This window comes from Carettochelys insculpta, chromosome 3, assembly GCF_033958435.1.
Source record: "Carettochelys insculpta isolate YL-2023 chromosome 3, ASM3395843v1, whole genome shotgun sequence".
NCBI lineage: Eukaryota > Metazoa > Chordata > Testudines > Carettochelyidae > Carettochelys > Carettochelys insculpta.
Genome location: NC_134139.1, coordinates 3642843 through 3658668, shown reverse-complemented (window position 1 = coordinate 3658668; position 15826 = coordinate 3642843). Strand labels below are relative to the sequence as shown.

General features: G+C 63.9%; 1 protein-coding gene across 1 annotated transcript; it reads left to right on the top strand.

The window, feature by feature from the left end:
* Nucleotides 1-899: 899 nt before the first annotated feature.
* LOC142010159 (transmembrane protein 121-like) lies at nucleotides 900-14736 on the top strand. Its single transcript, XM_074988422.1, has 2 exons — nucleotides 900-1415; nucleotides 13070-14736. The coding sequence occupies exon 2, from the start codon at nucleotides 13071-13073 to the stop codon at nucleotides 13995-13997; it is 927 nt and encodes a 308-aa protein (XP_074844523.1). The 5' UTR covers nucleotides 900-1415; nucleotide 13070; the 3' UTR covers nucleotides 13998-14736.
* The last annotated feature ends 1090 nt before the right edge of the window (nucleotides 14737-15826 follow it).

The following is a 15826-nucleotide window of genomic DNA, read 5'->3' as shown; positions in this document are numbered from 1 at the left end:
CGATTTTTGTTTCATTTTTTAATGTGATGAAGCTTGAAAAGCTTTTTTTCACAGAGGATACACTGGTGAAAACGAAATAATGTGTGTTCCTTCTTCTCCAGCTTTCAAGTACATTGGGCAATGGACCAGCACCTGAAGAAGTGAGTTAACTCACGAAAGCTCCTGCTCTAAACTTTTCTGTTAGTCTATAAGGTGCCACAGGACCCTTCGTTGCCGTTTGGGACCCTGCGCCTGGAGGAGCTGACCCAGCAGCCCGGGGCGAGGCTGTGGCCTTGCATCTCCCGCCGCTGGGAAGCACAAAGGCCACCAGCCAAAGGGGCCAGGCACAGACAACAGGGCAGAGGCTCCAGGCTGCGACCCCGGCCAGCTGGGAAACCCAGCCAACCCCCTCAACTCGCAAAGGCCCCATCCTCCTTCCAGGGGCCTCCCGCCACCCGGCGGCAGAGCTGCGCCCTTGTGTTTCACTCCGCCGCCCTCGGGCAGAGACAGGCCCTCAGCTGGCCCCGGCTCCCCGCACGTGGTGGCCTCCCGCAGGGACCCCCCTCTGCGCTGCCCAATGAAGTGGCGCAGGCAGTGGATGGACGGACACGGCCGCCTGTCACCGGGGCACCTCGCCCGGCGCTGGCTCCAACTGACCCGCCCCCGGGGGGCGCAGAAGGGGGCTCGGGTCGTGCGCCCCGGCCCGGCGGCCCAGTGCCAGCAGAGCGCTCGGCGCACGTGGCACCTTCTCTGGGGCGAGGCGGGCGGGACCCAGGGGGCTCAACGCGTCCGGCCGGGCTGGGGCTCGGGCTCTGCAAGGGGCGGTAGCCCCGGGGCACGGTCCGCTGCGGGGGGCGGGGAGGGTTAACAGGCCCCTCCCCGGCCCCAGCCGCCCCGTCGGCGGCTCCGGTCCGGCAGCGGCGACCCCCGCCCGGGTGGCTGACCGGACCGGACCGGACCGGACCCGAGCCGACCTCCGCCGCGCCCGGCTGCAGGGCCCGCGCTGTGGGGAGCCCGGAGCAGCCGTGGCCCCGAGCGCCCGCCCGGCCCCGCCCCGCGGAGGAGCCGCGCCGGGCTGCAGGAGGCGCTGCCGAGCGATGAGCGGCCGGCGGGGCCGCCCCTGCCGGGACCGTGGCGAGCCCGGGCGCTGAGCTCGGCGGGGCCGGGCCGGGGCGGGCCGCGGCTGCAGCAGGGCCCCGGAGCCGGGCATGGACCTGGCAGCGCCGCGGCCGCTCTCCCAGCCCCGGCGCCGGGCTCCCGCGGGGGCCGCCTCGCTGCGCGCCCTGGGGCCCGGAGCTGCGCCCGGCGGGGATCCGCCGCGCCCTGCGGAGCGGGGGGCGCTCGGCTCCGGCCCCGGCCCCGGCCCCGGCCGCCCAGCCCGGGCGCAGGCGCTGGCCGCTCCGGGGAAGCAGCATCGCGGCGGAGATCGGCGCTAGGTAAAGCCCCTCCGCGCTCGGATCCCCTCCCAGGCCGGGCCCCTGCGGGAGAGCGCGGCGGGCGGCCCCGGCCCTGCGGCGGGGTGGGGGGGGCTGGCGCGGCCGGCAGGGCAGCCGGAGCCCGGGGCCCGCCGGAGCTGCCCCAGGTCCTGTCCCAGCTGGCCTGGCCTGGCCTGGCCGCCAGTGCCACGCCGCGCTGCCCCGGGGAGCCTGGGCCGGCAGGGTTGGCAGCGGGAGCCCAAGCCCCGGCGGCAGGTTGGGGCCGCAGCAGCTCCAGGTGCAAGAACCGGTTGGTGCGGTGGGGGCCGGGGTCAGCGGAGCCCGGTAGGACAAACTGGCATATGTTAGAGCTGGGCCGAGGGAGCCGGTCCCTGCCCGGGCTGGGCTGGGGCTGGCCATGGCCCATGGAGTAGCAGGCTCCTGCCCCCAGGAAGTCTGTTTCCCAGGAGGCATCCGACTGTTCCTCCTCCTCCTCCTTTCACAGCCTCCTTTCAGCCTTGCTGAGCCGAGCTGAGCCGAGCTGGACCCAGCCCTTGTAACCCTGCGCTCCCTGGCAGGCCGGGGCTCTCGGCGGAATCCCCCTGGTTGTCAGCAAGTCGCGGTAATGCTGCGCCCCTCTGGCGGCGCTGGCCCAGCTGTGCATTCAGTGGCAGCCCCTGCGGCCCTTCGTGGCGCTGCTCCTTCTTGCTGCTGTGTTACGTGGCCAGCTGGGAGCCCTGCTGAGGTCCACCGTCACTGCCGGGGCTGTGCCTGGGCCCGACGCCCCCTCCGTTGCTGCACTACCACGGCAGCTGCTGGTGTTTCTCCAGCTGTTCTCAGGCCTGCGTGGCCCCCCGTGCGGGAGGCTCTGGCGCTGCCCCGGCAGAGGGAATGACGGGCGACCGCAGAGGCGCAGGCTGTCTCCGCCGCTCTGGTTGCGAGATGGGGCCCTCTCATTGACGGGGACAGGCAGAGGCGGTGGTGGCCTGGGCTTTTTTCCCAGCTGCCTCTCAGCTTGGTCGTTTCGGCCCACAGCGTTAATGTCCCTCTGGGCTCCCCATTCCGTGTCTCCTGCCGCTCGCCCACACCCCCACCTCACAGCCGACAAGGCCACCCCCACCTGGCCCAATGGAGCGTGGCCCAGGGTCCTCTGCCCACAGCGTCCATAGCCTCAGCCTGCCCTAGGATTAGTCACCAGCCGGTGCCTCCCCCGGCACAAACATGCTTCTCTCCTCCTCCAGTCTCAGCCCTGGTGCTGGCTTCTCTCCAGAGCACCTGCAGACGAGAGGCAGGCAGGCTCCTGGCTCGGCTCCTCCTTTCCCCATGCAGCAAGCAGCAGCAGCTGCCCCAGCGCTGAGCCCAAGCCAGAAAGAGAGAGGCAACTTGTGTGTGTGTGTGTGTGCGCGTGCGCGTGCGCTGCTCTACATGGCCAGAGGAGAGGAGTGGGGCCCATCAGGCACCCAGGGAACCCAAAGCAGTAAGGTAAAACGGCCCACTTCGCCGCGCCCTGCATGGGAGGGCTGGTGCCCAGGCTGGCTGAGTTGTTGCTCTGGGTTTCGCTGTGGACAGGGTGAGTGGTCAGGGCACAGACCAGTATATCCAGTCTCGGGCAATGGGCCCCCCCCTTCACATCACATGTTTGTGACTGGTGCTGACACATTCAAAGCCTTGGAACCAAATAACGTGTCCATCTGAGGCTTAGGAGGGATGCGGAAGCCGGGAGCAGTAACAGCTGTGTTGGCACTAAGGGTGTCAGAGCCTTTCTGCTTAAAGCAGAGTTTGGCATCATCTCCAGCGGTCACAGACGTTGAAAAATGGTTTGTTGTGCCTTGAGCACAGTCTCTCCTGAACCAAAATTTATCCCTGGGCTCTTCATGGGAGTGGACGAAACTCTAGCACAACACAACACAACGGCTGGAAACTGAAAGGAGAAAAACCAGCCTGGAAATGAGATTATGTTTTTAACCATGAGGCTCATGAACCACTGGAGCAATTTACCAGGGAGAAGGGTGGATTGTCTGTCCCTGGCTCTCAGGACTGGCCATTAATTGCAGCTAACCCATGTGATTAACACAAAACAGGTTAACTAGATTAAAGAGGAAGTTGTGCTTAATCACAGGTTTAATGGCTCTGTTAATAGGAGAACACCAGTTTAAAAGTATTTTAAATAGTTCGGATGCTATTCCACCCTTTCAAATAGGTCCATTTAAACTCCAGCACAGAATACAGGGGACGGTGCTCACTTTATATGTTACAAATATTTGCTCTGTACAAAAGAGAGAAGCCGTATTTTCTGTTCACCTCGTGCAAGCCGGGGAGGTCTGGAGTGCAGTGTCTGTATCACGGCAGTGCAACTGACCAACGTAGGATTATTATTTTTCACACAACTGCGCTCAGAACTCACGTAAACCTCAGGCACCTCTGAGTCTGCTCAGCCGTCCTTGTTCAGCCGGTCACGCTGACGAGCGCGTTTGTTCACGTTACTGAGCGCAAATGCTGCCCGCTGCGTGTTGCCCCATCACCTGACAACGAGAACGGGGTTCGCGGGGCCTGGTGGCCACTGGCATTGCGAGGTATTTGCGTGCCAGGTGCAGCTAGTGCTCGCACACCCCCGCATGCTTTGACTTGGCTGTGGCCCCACATGCAGGGGCCATGTTGCAATGCCTGGTGCATATAGCTGAGCCCAGCCAGCCCCCTGGGACGGGAGCTGCCCCTTGAGGTGAGGGAGGAGCAGAAAAGGGCTTCTTGTGCCCTAGGATCAGCACCAGCCCTCCCTGCGCTCCAGGCAGCCCCCCTTCTGCTGTCGCCACTTGTGCTGTTGACGGGGGTCTCTCTGGGGACAGGGGTGATGGTACGCCAGGGTTCAGGCTCACGGGGGCCTACGTCGACCTCAGCGTCTGACCCCAAACAAGCGCCTCCTTCTCGCTGCTCAGGAAGCAGCTCCCCCTTCTCCACCCAGCTGGCCCCCAGAAGGGCTGGGGCGGCGTGGATCAGCCTCACGCCAGTGATGACGACAGCCGAGAACCTGCATGGGGTGAGTGCTCCTGGGCCCAGCTCAAAGCCACTGAGAGGGGCCAGTCTGCCGGCAGCGGGAGCCCAGCATGTTCCGACAATCTGTGTCTCATGTCATGCCTAGTCACTGCTCGTGCTGGAGCGCGTGGCCTGCAGACCTTGGGCTCCCAGCCCCAAGGCAAGCAGGGGACCGAGGGTCAGGGATTGAGGCTCAGGGGCCTGGCCACGGCCGCGCGGGATGTCTGGTGGAGGAAGGAGTGGAGTGCTGAGGTCCCACGTCCTAGTGCAAAACCCTAACTGCATGGCCACGCCCCTCAGGGCTGCCTCCCCCTTTGCCCTGAATCCCCCCTTCCCAGCAGCATGGACCAGCTGTAGCAGGACGGGGCTTCTGGGCACAGCTAAGGAGATCAACCCAGGGTATCTTTGCTTAAAACTGGGCCACTCACAGCCCCAGGCTGGGATTTCCTTCTCACTAAGGCAAATTCAACCAGCCACAACAGCACCTCTGCCAGCCCCACTGGCCGGGCAGAAGCCACACCAGCAAAACCCACAGACTTCCCAGCTGCTCTGCCAGCCCCGACCAAAAGCCCCCTACTCAGGTGAGAGGTTCTTAAAGCCTGTTTCACCAAATCCAGACAGATTCTCCCAGGCCCCAAAAGGCCCAGCTGCAGTCCCAGCTGCACTTGGATCATACCCAGATCACCACACAGACACCACATCTTCTCGACTCTCAAATCTAGAGGTTTATTCACGCAGAAGGAAGGAACAGGGCGAGAGAGAAGAACAGTTCGAGTGGTTCATCACTTACCTCAGTTATAGCTGCTGATGCAGCCAGCGATGTTCTGTGCTGGTCCTTGGAGGTCTCTGACAGTCCAGCCCATAAGGGGCGTGATTCCGGGTTACATAGTCTTACTCACTGGAGGTCCGGCCAGCTGCAGCCAGCGTGCTGTAACATGGAACCTTGGAACAGGAACGGGGGACGCTGCTAGGCCCATTTTACAGTTTTGTGGAGGGAAAAAGCCCTTTCTCCTTCCCATCGGGCACTGGGGAGTCTGGGTCCCCTGACTCAGGTAGGTGCTGTGGCACTGTGCCATTGGCTGTTTGCCAGCACCCCCCAGACCACATACATAAGACGTGGGATGGACATCTGGGCATCTGATTTCCAGCCCATTGCTCAGCCCAAAGTCACCTGGCCAGGTGGGCTATTGTGGCCTGTCACCATCGGCTGCATCCCAGGAGAGAAGTCCCACCTTGCTGAGATGTGTAAGGGCTACCTGAGCCTTTGTTCAGTCCACCCCCCTGGCTGGGCTGGAGACCACTCCTCCTGTTGGCAAGCTGGGCACTAAAATGTTCCTAATGCAGCCCCAGAGCTAACATCGATAACTCTACCACACAAACAGCACCGACGTATGTGTAGCACACACAGACCCAGGGCATCCTCAGCTTTCATCAGACGCCTCCCACAGCCCCAGCACCATATTTAGTGCCAGTAGGTACAATGGACGCACCAAATGGCTTCCATATCCAGTATGAAAATCCAGTCACCTCGTGCCAGCCCTGCTCCTGCAGGAAACCCCCCCTCCTCCCTGGACATGGCCAGAGGCCTGGCACGGGCATGCAGGGGGGGCAGAAGGGCTGGTAGGGGCAGTGTCGGGGGCAGGGGAGCCTGGCTTGGGCAGGCTGGGACAGTGGGAGACTTGGCAAGGCCATGCTATGGGCAGCTGGGGGTCTGGCTCAGAGCACAGTGTGAGATGTGTATGGGTGGGATCTGGGGGGGACCTGGTACAGGGGTTCTGATGGCAGGCTGAGGGGGTTGATGGGTGTGCCGTGGGTATGGGGGCCTGGCACAGGTGCTGTTGGGAGGCTGAGGGGGTTGATGGGTGTGCTGTGGGTATGGGGGCCTGGCACAGGTGCTGTTGGGAGGCTGAGGGGGTTGATGGGTGTGCCGTGGGTATGGGGGGGCTGGCACAGGTGCTGTTGGGAGGCTGAGGGGGTTGATGGGTGTGCTGTGGGTATGGGGGCCTGGCACAGGTGCTGTTGGGAGGCTGAGGGGGTTGATGGGTGTGCTGTGGGTATGGAGGCCTGGCACAGGTGCTGTTGGGAGGCTGAGGGGGTTGATGGGTGTGCTGTGGGTATGGGGGCCTGGCACAGGTGCTGTTGGGAGGCTGAGGGGGTTGATGGGTGTGCCGTGGGTATGGGAGGCCTGGCACAGGTGCTGTTGGGAGGCTGAGCGGGTTGATGGGTGTGCTGTGGGTATGGGGGCCTGGCACAGGTGCTGTTGGGAGGCTGAGGGGGTTGATGGGTGTGCTGTGGGTATGGGGGCCTGGCACAGGTGCTGTTGGGAGGCTGAGCGGGTTGATGGGTGTGCTGTGGGTATGGGGGCCTGGCACAGGTGCTGTTGGGAGGCTGAGGGGGTTGATGGGTGTGCTGTGGGTATGGGGGCCTGGCACAGGTGCTGTTGGGAGGCTGAGGGGGTTGATGGGTGTGCTGTGGGTATGGAGGCCTGGCACAGGTGCTGTTGGGAGGCTGAGGGGGTTGATGGGTGTGCTGTGGGTATGGGGGCCTGGCACAGGTGCTGTTGGCAGGCTGAGGGGGTTGATGGGTGTGCCGTGGGTATGGGGGGGACCTGGCACAGGTGCTGTTGGGAGGCTGAGGGGGTTGATGAGTGTGCTGTGGGTATGGGGGCCTGGCACAGGTGCTGTTGGGAGGCTGAGGGGGTTGATGGGTGTGCTGTGGGTATGGGGGGGACCTGGCACAGGTGCTGTTGGGAGGCTGAGGGGGTTGATGGGTGTGCTGTGGGTATGGGGGCCTGGCACAGGTGCTGTTGGGAGGCTGAGGGGGTTGATGGGTGTGCTGTGGGTATGGAGGCCTGGCACAGGTGCTGTTGGCAGGCTGAGGGGGTTGATGGGTGTGCTGTGGGTATGGGGGGGACCTGGCACAGGTGCTGTTGGGAGGCTGAGGGGGTTGATGGGTGTGCTGTGGGTATGGGGGCCTGGCACAGGTGCTGTTGGGAGGCTGAGGGGGTTGATGGGTGTGCTGTGGGTATGGGGGGGCTGGCACAGGTGCTGTTGGGAGGCTGAGGGGGTTGATGGGTGTGCTGTGGGTATGGAGGCCTGGCACAGGTGCTGTTGGCAGGCTGAGGGGGTTGATGGGTGTGCTGTGGGTATGGGGGCCTGGCACAGGTGCTGTTGGGAGGCTGAGGGGGTTGATGGGTGTGCCGTGGGTATGGGGGCCTGGCACAGGTGCTGTTGGGAGGCTGAGGGGGTTGATGGGTGTGCCGTGGGTATGGAGGCCTGGCACAGGTGCTGTTGGGAGGCTGAGGGGGTTGATGGGTGTGCTGTGGGTATGGAGGCCTGGCACAGGTGCTGTTGGGAGGCTGAGGGGGTTGATGGGTGTGCTGTGGGTATGGGGGGGACCTGGCACAGGTGCTGTTGGCAGGCTGAGGGGGTTGATGGGTGTGCTGTGGGTATGGGGGCCTGGCACAGGTGCTGTTGGGAGGCTGAGGGGGTTGATGGGTGTGCTGTGGGTATGGGGGGGCTGGCACAGGTGCTGTTGGGAGGCTGAGGGGGTTGATGGGTGTGCTGTGGGTATGGAGGCCTGGCACAGGTGCTGTTGGCAGGCTGAGGGGGTTGATGGGTGTGCTGTGGGTATGGGGGCCTGGCACAGGTGCTGTTGGGAGGCTGAGGGGGTTGATGGGTGTGCTGTGGGTATGGGGGCCTGGCACAGGTGCTGTTGGGAGGCTGAGGGGGTTGATGGGTGTGCCGTGGGTATGGGGGGGCTGGCACAGGTGCTGTTGGCAGGCTGAGGGGGTTGATGGGTGTGCTGTGGGTATGGGGGCCTGGCACAGGTGCTGTTGGGAGGCTGAGGGGGTTGGTGGGTGTGCCGTGGGTATGGAGGCCTGGCACAGGTGCTGTTGGGAGGCTGAGGGGGTTGATGGGTGTGCTGTGGGTATGGAGGCCTGGCACAGGTGCTGTTGGCAGGCTGAGGGGGTTGATGGGTGTGCTGTGGGTATGGGGGCCTGGCACAGGTGCTGTTGGGAGGCTGAGGGGGTTGATGGGTGTGCTGTGGGTATGGGGGCCTGGCACAGGTGCTGTTGGGAGGCTGAGGGGGTTGATGGGTGTGCCGTGGGTATGGGGGGGCTGGCACAGGTGCTGTTGGCAGGCTGAGGGGGTTGATGGGTGTGCTGTGGGTATGGGGGCCTGGCACAGGTGCTGTTGGGAGGCTGAGGGGGTTGATGGGTGTGCCGTGGGTATGGGGGGGCTGGCACAGGTGCTGTTGGGAGGCTGAGGGGGTTGATGGGTGTGCTGTGGGTATGGGGGCCTGGCACAGGTGCTGTTGGGAGGCTGAGGGGGTTGATGGGTGTTCTGTGGGTATGGGGGCCTGGCACAGGTGCTGTTGGGAGGCTGAGGGGGTTGATGGGTGTGCTGTGGGTATGGGGGCCTGGCACAGGTGCTGTCGGCAGGCTGAGGGGGTTGATGGGTGTTCTGTGGGTATGGAGGCCTGGCACAGGTGCTGTTGGGAGGCTGAGGGGGGTTGATGGGTGTGCTGTGGGTATGGGGGCCTGGCACAGGTGCTGTTGGCAGGCTGAGGGGGTTGATGGGTGTGCTGTGGGTATGGAGGCCTGGCACAGGTGCTGTTGGCAGGCTGAGGGGGTTGATGGGTGTGCTGTGGGTATGGAGGCCTGGCACAGGTGCTCTTGGCAGGCTGAGGGGGTTGATGGGTGTGCTGTGGGTATGGGGGGCCTGGCACAGGTGCTGTTGGGAGGCTGAGGGGGTTGATGGGTGTGCTGTGGGTATGGAGGCCTGGCACAGGTGCTGTTGGGAGGCTGAGGGGGTTGATGGGTGTGCTGTGGGTATGGGGGCCTGGCACAGGTGCTGTTGGGAGGCTGAGGGGGTTGATGGGTGTGCCGTGGGTATGGGGGCCTGGCACAGGTGCTGTTGGGAGGCTGAGGGGGTTGATGGGTGTGCTGTGGGTATGGAGGCCTGGCACAGGTGCTGTTGGGAGGCTGAGGGGGTTGATGGGTGTTCTGTGGGTATGGGGGCCTGGCACAGGTGCTGTTGGGAGGCTGAGGGGGTTGATGGGTGTGCTGTGGGTATGGGGGCCTGGCACAGGTGCTGTTGGGAGGCTGAGGGGGTTGATGGGTGTGCTGTGGGTATGGGGGGCCTGGCACAGGTGCTGTTGGCAGGCTGAGGGGGTTGATGGGTGTGCTGTGGGTATGGGGGGCTGGCACAGGTGCTGTTGGGAGGCTGAGGGGGTTGATGGGTGTGCCGTGGGTATGGAGGCCTGGCACAGGTGCTGTTGGGAGGCTGAGGGGGTTGATGGGTGTGCTGTGGGTATGGGGGGGCTGGCACAGGTGCTGTTGGCAGGCTGAGGGGGTTGATGGGTGTGCTGTGGGTATGGGGGCCTGGCACAGGTGCTGTTGGGAGGCTGAGGGGGTTGATGGGTGTGCTGTGGGTATGGGGGCCTGGCACAGGTGCTGTTGGCAGGCTGAGGGGGTTGATGGGTGTTCTGTGGGTATGGAGGCCTGGCACAGGTGCTGTTGGGAGGCTGAGGGGGGTTGATGGGTGTGCTGTGGGTATGGGGGGCCTGGCACAGGTGCTGTTGGGAGGCTGAGGGGGTTGATGGGTGTGCTGTGGGTATGGGGGCCTGGCACAGGTGCTGTTGGGAGGCTGAGGGGGTTGATGGGTGTGCTGTGGGTATGGGGGCCTGGCACAGGTGCTGTTGGCAGGCTGAGGGGGTTGATGGGTGTTCTGTGGGTATGGAGGCCTGGCACAGGTGCTGTTGGCAGGCTGAGGGGGTTGATGGGTGTGCCGTGGGTATGGGGGCCTGGCACAGGTGCTGTTGGGAGGCTGAGGGGGTTGATGGGTGTGCCGTGGGTATGGGGGCCTGGCACAGGTGCTGTTGGGAGGCTGAGGGGGTTGATGGGTGTGCTGTGGGTATGGGGGCCTGGCACAGGTGCTGTTGGCAGGCTGAGGGGGTTGATGGGTGTGCCGTGGGTATGGGGGGCCTGGCACAGGTGCTGTTGGCAGGCTGAGGGGGTTGATGGGTGTGCTGTGGGTATGGGGGCCTGGCACAGGTGCTGTTGGCAGGCTGAGGGGGTTGATGGGTGTGCTGTGGGTATGGGGGCCTGGCACAGGTGCTGTTGGGAGGCTGAGGGGGTTGATGGGTGTGCCGTGGGTATGGGGGCCTGGCACAGGTGCTGTTGGGAGGCTGAGGGGGTTGATGGGTGTGCCGTGGGTATGGGGGGCCTGGCACAGGTGCTGTTGGCAGGCTGAGGGGGTTGATGGGTGTGCTGTGGGTATGGGGGCCTGGCACAGGTGCTGTTGGCAGGCTGAGGGGGTTGATGGGTGTGCTGTGGGTATGGGGGCCTGGCACAGGTGCTGTTGGGAGGCTGAGGGGGTTGATGGGTGTGCTGTGGGTATGGGGGCCTGGCACAGGTGCTGTTGGCAGGCTGAGGGGGTTGATGGGTGTGCTGTGGGTATGGGGGCCTGGCACAGGTGCTGTTGGCAGGCTGAGGGGGTTGATGGGTGTGCTGTGGGTATGGAGGCCTGGCACAGGTGCTGTTGGCAGGCTGAGGGGGTTGATGGGTGTGCTGTGGGTATGGAGGCCTGGCACAGGTGCTGTTGGGAGGCTGAGGGGGTTGATGGGTGTGCTGTGGGTATGGAGGCCTGGCACAGGTGCTGTTGGGAGGCTGAGGGGGTTGATGGGTGTGCTGTGGGTATGGGGGCCTGGCACAGGTGCTGTTGGGAGGCTGAGGGGGTTGATGGCTGTGCTGTGGGTATGGAGGCCTGGCACAGGTGCTGTTGGCAGGCTGAGGGGGTTGATGGGTGTTCTGTGGGTATGGAGGCCTGGCACAGGTGCTGTTGGGAGGCTGAGGGGGTTGATGGGTGTGCCGTGGGTATGGGGGCCTGGCACAGGTGCTGTTGGGAGGCTGAGGGGGTTGATGGGTGTGCCATGGGTATGGGGGGCCTGGCACAGGTGCTGTTGGGAGGCTGAGGGGGTTGATGGGTGTGCTGTGGGTATGGGGGCCTGGCACAGGTGCTGTTGGGAGGCTGAGGGGGTTGATGGGTGTGCTGTGGGTATGGGGGGGCTGGCACAGGTGCTGTTGGGAGGCTGAGGGGGTTGGTGGGTGTGCCGTGGGTATGGAGGCCTGGCACAGGTGCTGTTGGGAGGCTGAGGGGGTTGATGGGTGTGCCGTGGGTATGGGGGCCTGGCACAGGTGCTGTTGGGAGGCTGAGGGAGTTGATGGGTGTGCTGTGGGTATGGGGGCCTGGCACAGGTGCTGTTGGGAGGCTGAGGGGGTTGGTGGGTGTGCCGTGGGTATGGGGGCCTGGCACAGGTGCTGTTGGGAGGCTGAGGGGGTTGGTGGGTGTGCCGTGGGTATGGAGGCCTGGCACAGGTGCTGTTGGGAGGCTGAGGGAGTTGATGGGTGTGCTGTGGGTATGGGGGCCTGGCACAGGTGCTGTTGGGAGGCTGAGGGGGTTGGTGGGTGTGCCGTGGGTATGGAGGCCTGGCACAGGTGCTGTTGGGAGGCTGAGGGAGTTGATGGGTGTGCTGTGGGTATGGGGGCCTGGCACAGGTGCTGTTGGGAGGCTGAGGGGGTTGGTGGGTGTGCCGTGGGTATGGAGGCCTGGCACAGGTGCTGTTGGGAGGCTGAGGGGGTTGATGGGTGTGCCGTGGGTATGGGGGCCTGGCACAGGTGCTGTTGGGAGGCTGAGGGGGTTGGTGGGTGTGCCGTGGGTATGGAGGCCTGGCACAGGTGCTGTTGGGAGGCTGAGGGGGTTGATGGGTGTGCTGTGGGTATGGAGGCCTGGCACAGGTGCTGTTGGGAGGCTGAGGGGGTTGATGGGTGTGCTGTGGGTATGGGGGCCTGGCACAGGTGCTGTTGGGAGGCTGAGGGGGTTGATGGGTGTGCTGTGGGTATGGAGGCCTGGCACAGGTGCTGTTGGCAGGCTGAGGGGGGTTGATGGGTGTGCTGTGGGTATGGGGGCCTGGCACAGGTGCTGTTGGGAGGCTGAGGGGGTTGATGGGTGTGCTGTGGGTATGGGGGCCTGGCACAGGTGCTGTTGGGAGGCTGAGGGTGTTGATGGGTGTTCTGTGGGTATGGGGGCCTGGCACAGGTGCTGTTGGGAGGCTGAGGGGGTTGATGGGTGTGCTGTGGGTATGGGGGCCTGGCACAGGTGCTGTTGGGAGGCTGAGGGGGTTGATGGGTGTGCTGTGGGTATGGAGGCCTGGCATGGGGTTCTGTTGGGAGGCTGAGGGGGTTGATGGGTGTGCTGTGGGTATGGGGGCCTGGCACAGGTGCTGTTGGGAGGCTGAGGGGGTTGATGGGTGTGCCGTGGGTATGGGGGGGCTGGCACAGGTGCTGTTGGGAGGCTGAGGGGGTTGATGGGTGTGCCGTGGGTATGGAGGCCTGGCACAGGGGTGCTGTTGGGAGTGTGCAGGGGTACAATGTGGGCATGGGAGGACCTGGACAATGGTGCTGTTGGTGGGGGGACAGACCTCAGCCTGCAAAGCAGCCCCCCCCCTACCCCAGCTGACTGGGGAGAGAGGTGGCAGGGAGGAATGAGCTGTCCACCTTGGCGGGAGATCTGGCCACCTCCCAGAGCAGAGATCCCCTCCAGCAGAGGAGCTGCCTCAATGACACGTGTTCCTCCTTCCAGGATGGTTCCCCCACCGCCCGTCAACAAGCCCCACGTCTGCCTCTCCACTGTCCTCATCATGAGCAGCTTGGTGCTGATGGATGCCTACCTGGTGGAGCAGAACCAGGGCTCCAGGAAACTGGGCATCTGCATCATGGTCTCGGTGGGCGACATCTGCTTCCTGCTGGTTCTCCGGTACATGGCTGTGTGGGTCGGGGCCGAGGTGAGGACAGCCAAGCGCGGCTACGCCATGATCCTCTGGTTCCTCTACGTCTTCGTGTTGGAGATCAAGGTCTACTTCGTCTACCAGAACTACAAGGCGGACCGGAAGAGCCTGGATCTTCTGGCACGCAAAGCCCTGACCCTGCTGCTGTCCGTCTGCATCCCAGCCCTCTACGTGCTGCTGGTGGCCACTGAGCACATGGACTACGTCCGGACGTTCAAGAAGAAGGAGGACCTCCGCAACCGCCTCTTCTGGGTCATCATTGACATGCTGGATGTGCTGGACATCCAGGCCAACCTGTGGGAGCCTCAGAAGAAAGGGCTACCCCTCTGGGCTGAGGGCCTGATGTTCTTCTACTGCTACATTTTGCTCCTGACGCTCCCTTGTGTGTCCCTGTGCGAGATCACCATGCAAGGGTTCACCATCGTGCCGCACCGGATGATGCTCTACCCTATGCTGAGCCTGCTCACTGTCAACATCGCCACCATCTTCATCCGGGGGAGCAACATGGTCTTCTTCAGGGACGCCCGGGTCTCGGGCATTTTCATGGGCAAGAACGTGCTGGCCATCGCGCTGAAGCTCTGCATGTTTGTGCAGTACCAGAAGCAGCTGCGCCACATGCGGACAGGATTCAGCGCCGAGCCCCAGCACAACTCTGCCCCCCAGCCTGCACTGCAGCCACTGAAGTCCCAGAACCAGACGCCTGGCCCCGAGCCACTGGACTGAGAGAACACGTGACCTCAGGCGGGCACGGCCGGTGGGGCACTGAGTAACACGTCTGTTTGGGGTTGGATCCTAACCATGGCAGAGTATCGGTGCCTGCTGAGCCCCGGCGCAGTGCTGGTTCCTCTGGGGACTCTGTCAGCGACCCCCTTTGCCTCACATAGACCGACTGACCAGGCACCCCCAGCTGAGCCCCGGGCTGGGGAGTGGTCACTTCCATGGTGGCACAGTGTAGAACAGCGTGTTGGCACCAGAGCTAATGGCCTCCAGGCCCTGATGCCAGCTGGTGGGCCCTGTAGAGAGGCTGTGGAAGGGGAACAGGCAGGGCCAGGCGACAGGATCCCTCCCTGCTTGCTCCCCTCGACCCCTTCCTTTAACTGCAAGTACGTCAGGGTGCGGTGGGTCTGGTGTGGGCTGCGGGCCTGCTGGGATGCCCCAGGGGGACTCAGCCTCCATGTCTCCCTGCAGCACTGTGCAGGTGGAGCCATGCTCAGGGGGCTCATTCTGCCCTCGACTGCTTCTCCCGGGCCCGTCTCTCTGCACACCCCCACTGCGGGCTGGCTCAGAACCACCTCCGCAGATGCACTCTGCTCCCTGTTCCCACTTGGAGCACAGGACTCCCCCCTTCCCCAGGCGGGAGCGGTGCCAGAGCTGCCTGGCTCCCAGCCCCCAGCAGCATCTGCTGGCTCATGGCCCTTCTTCATGAGCATCTTCCTTTTTCCAATAAATGAGCGCGCAAGCCCCTGGGCCTCCCGGCGTCTGTGTGCAGCCACTGCCTGCTGGACTTCAGCGGAGGCTGGCTGTGCAGAGCAGGAGCCTAGCTGCCTCGGAGCGGGCTGGCCGACAGCAGGTGCTGGCTCACGGGTCGGGTCGCAATGTGGTTTCTCTTTCCATTTTGCAGACTCTCTGCAGTCTAGGCCTCCCATCAGACAGGGTGGGGAGCCGGCCTGCTCGTTCAGGGCCAGGCAGAGTGTGGGGCACCCGTGGGGTTGTCGGATCAAAACCGATCCTTTGGGGGGCTTGCAGTGCTTCCGTTTCTGGTAGTCCCTTTGTCTGGTGTCCCCCAGCCAAGCCAAGCTCGTGCGGACCCCACCCTGAGAGCTGTCCCCGAGGACAAACTCGCAAGCCCGTTCCTCGCCTTGATTGCTGGGCACGTGGCAGATGGCGGAACCTTCCCCAGGGGCTGCCAGCACTATGTGCAGAGCTAGAGGCATTCGCCACACACCCGCCTACCCCCACCAGCCAGCCAGTGATCCAGGAGACCCTGCGTTGCAGGGTCTGCTCTCACTGATCGCTTCCTTGGGGGCAGTGCAACCACCAGGCGCTCCCTTTGAGACTGGGTCACTGGAGGCTTGAACCTGGTCTCCAATGTGGCCGACCCAAGTCTCGTTCATAAGCCGTGCTCCCTTCTGGAGGGACTCGGGGTCCAGACCAGCACGTCTGAACTCCGCTCCGCTCACTAGGCATACGCCCCCCACAGCCAAATGCAGGAGCGAGGTCCCTGGTAGAGGGGAGCAGCCGACACCCAGCAAGGGCTGCTCTGGCACGCCATGGGGACCGTGCTAGGATCAGAGCAGCTCTGTCCCCAACAGCCACAGCTGGTCCCTGCATGCTCAGCACCTCCCCAAGCCACACTCCTGCCCAGCCAGTCCCCTGAGCCCCTCGCCGCAGCCTGGGCAGTGGCAATCGCAGGCAGCACTGGCTGCTGCTGGGCAGAGATCAGCACGGGGCCAGCCGCACGGGTGGCAAGTGGAACAGCACGTCGGCGCCTCCAGTTAGCTTCCTCCAGCTCGAGCTCCGCTCCCAGAATTACCACGGTCTGATGTCCCTGC

Coding starts and splice junctions, on each gene's coding strand:
- LOC142010159 (XM_074988422.1), top strand. CDS start 13,071: ATGGTTCCCCCACCGCCCGTCAACAAGCCCCACGTCTGCCTCTCCACT.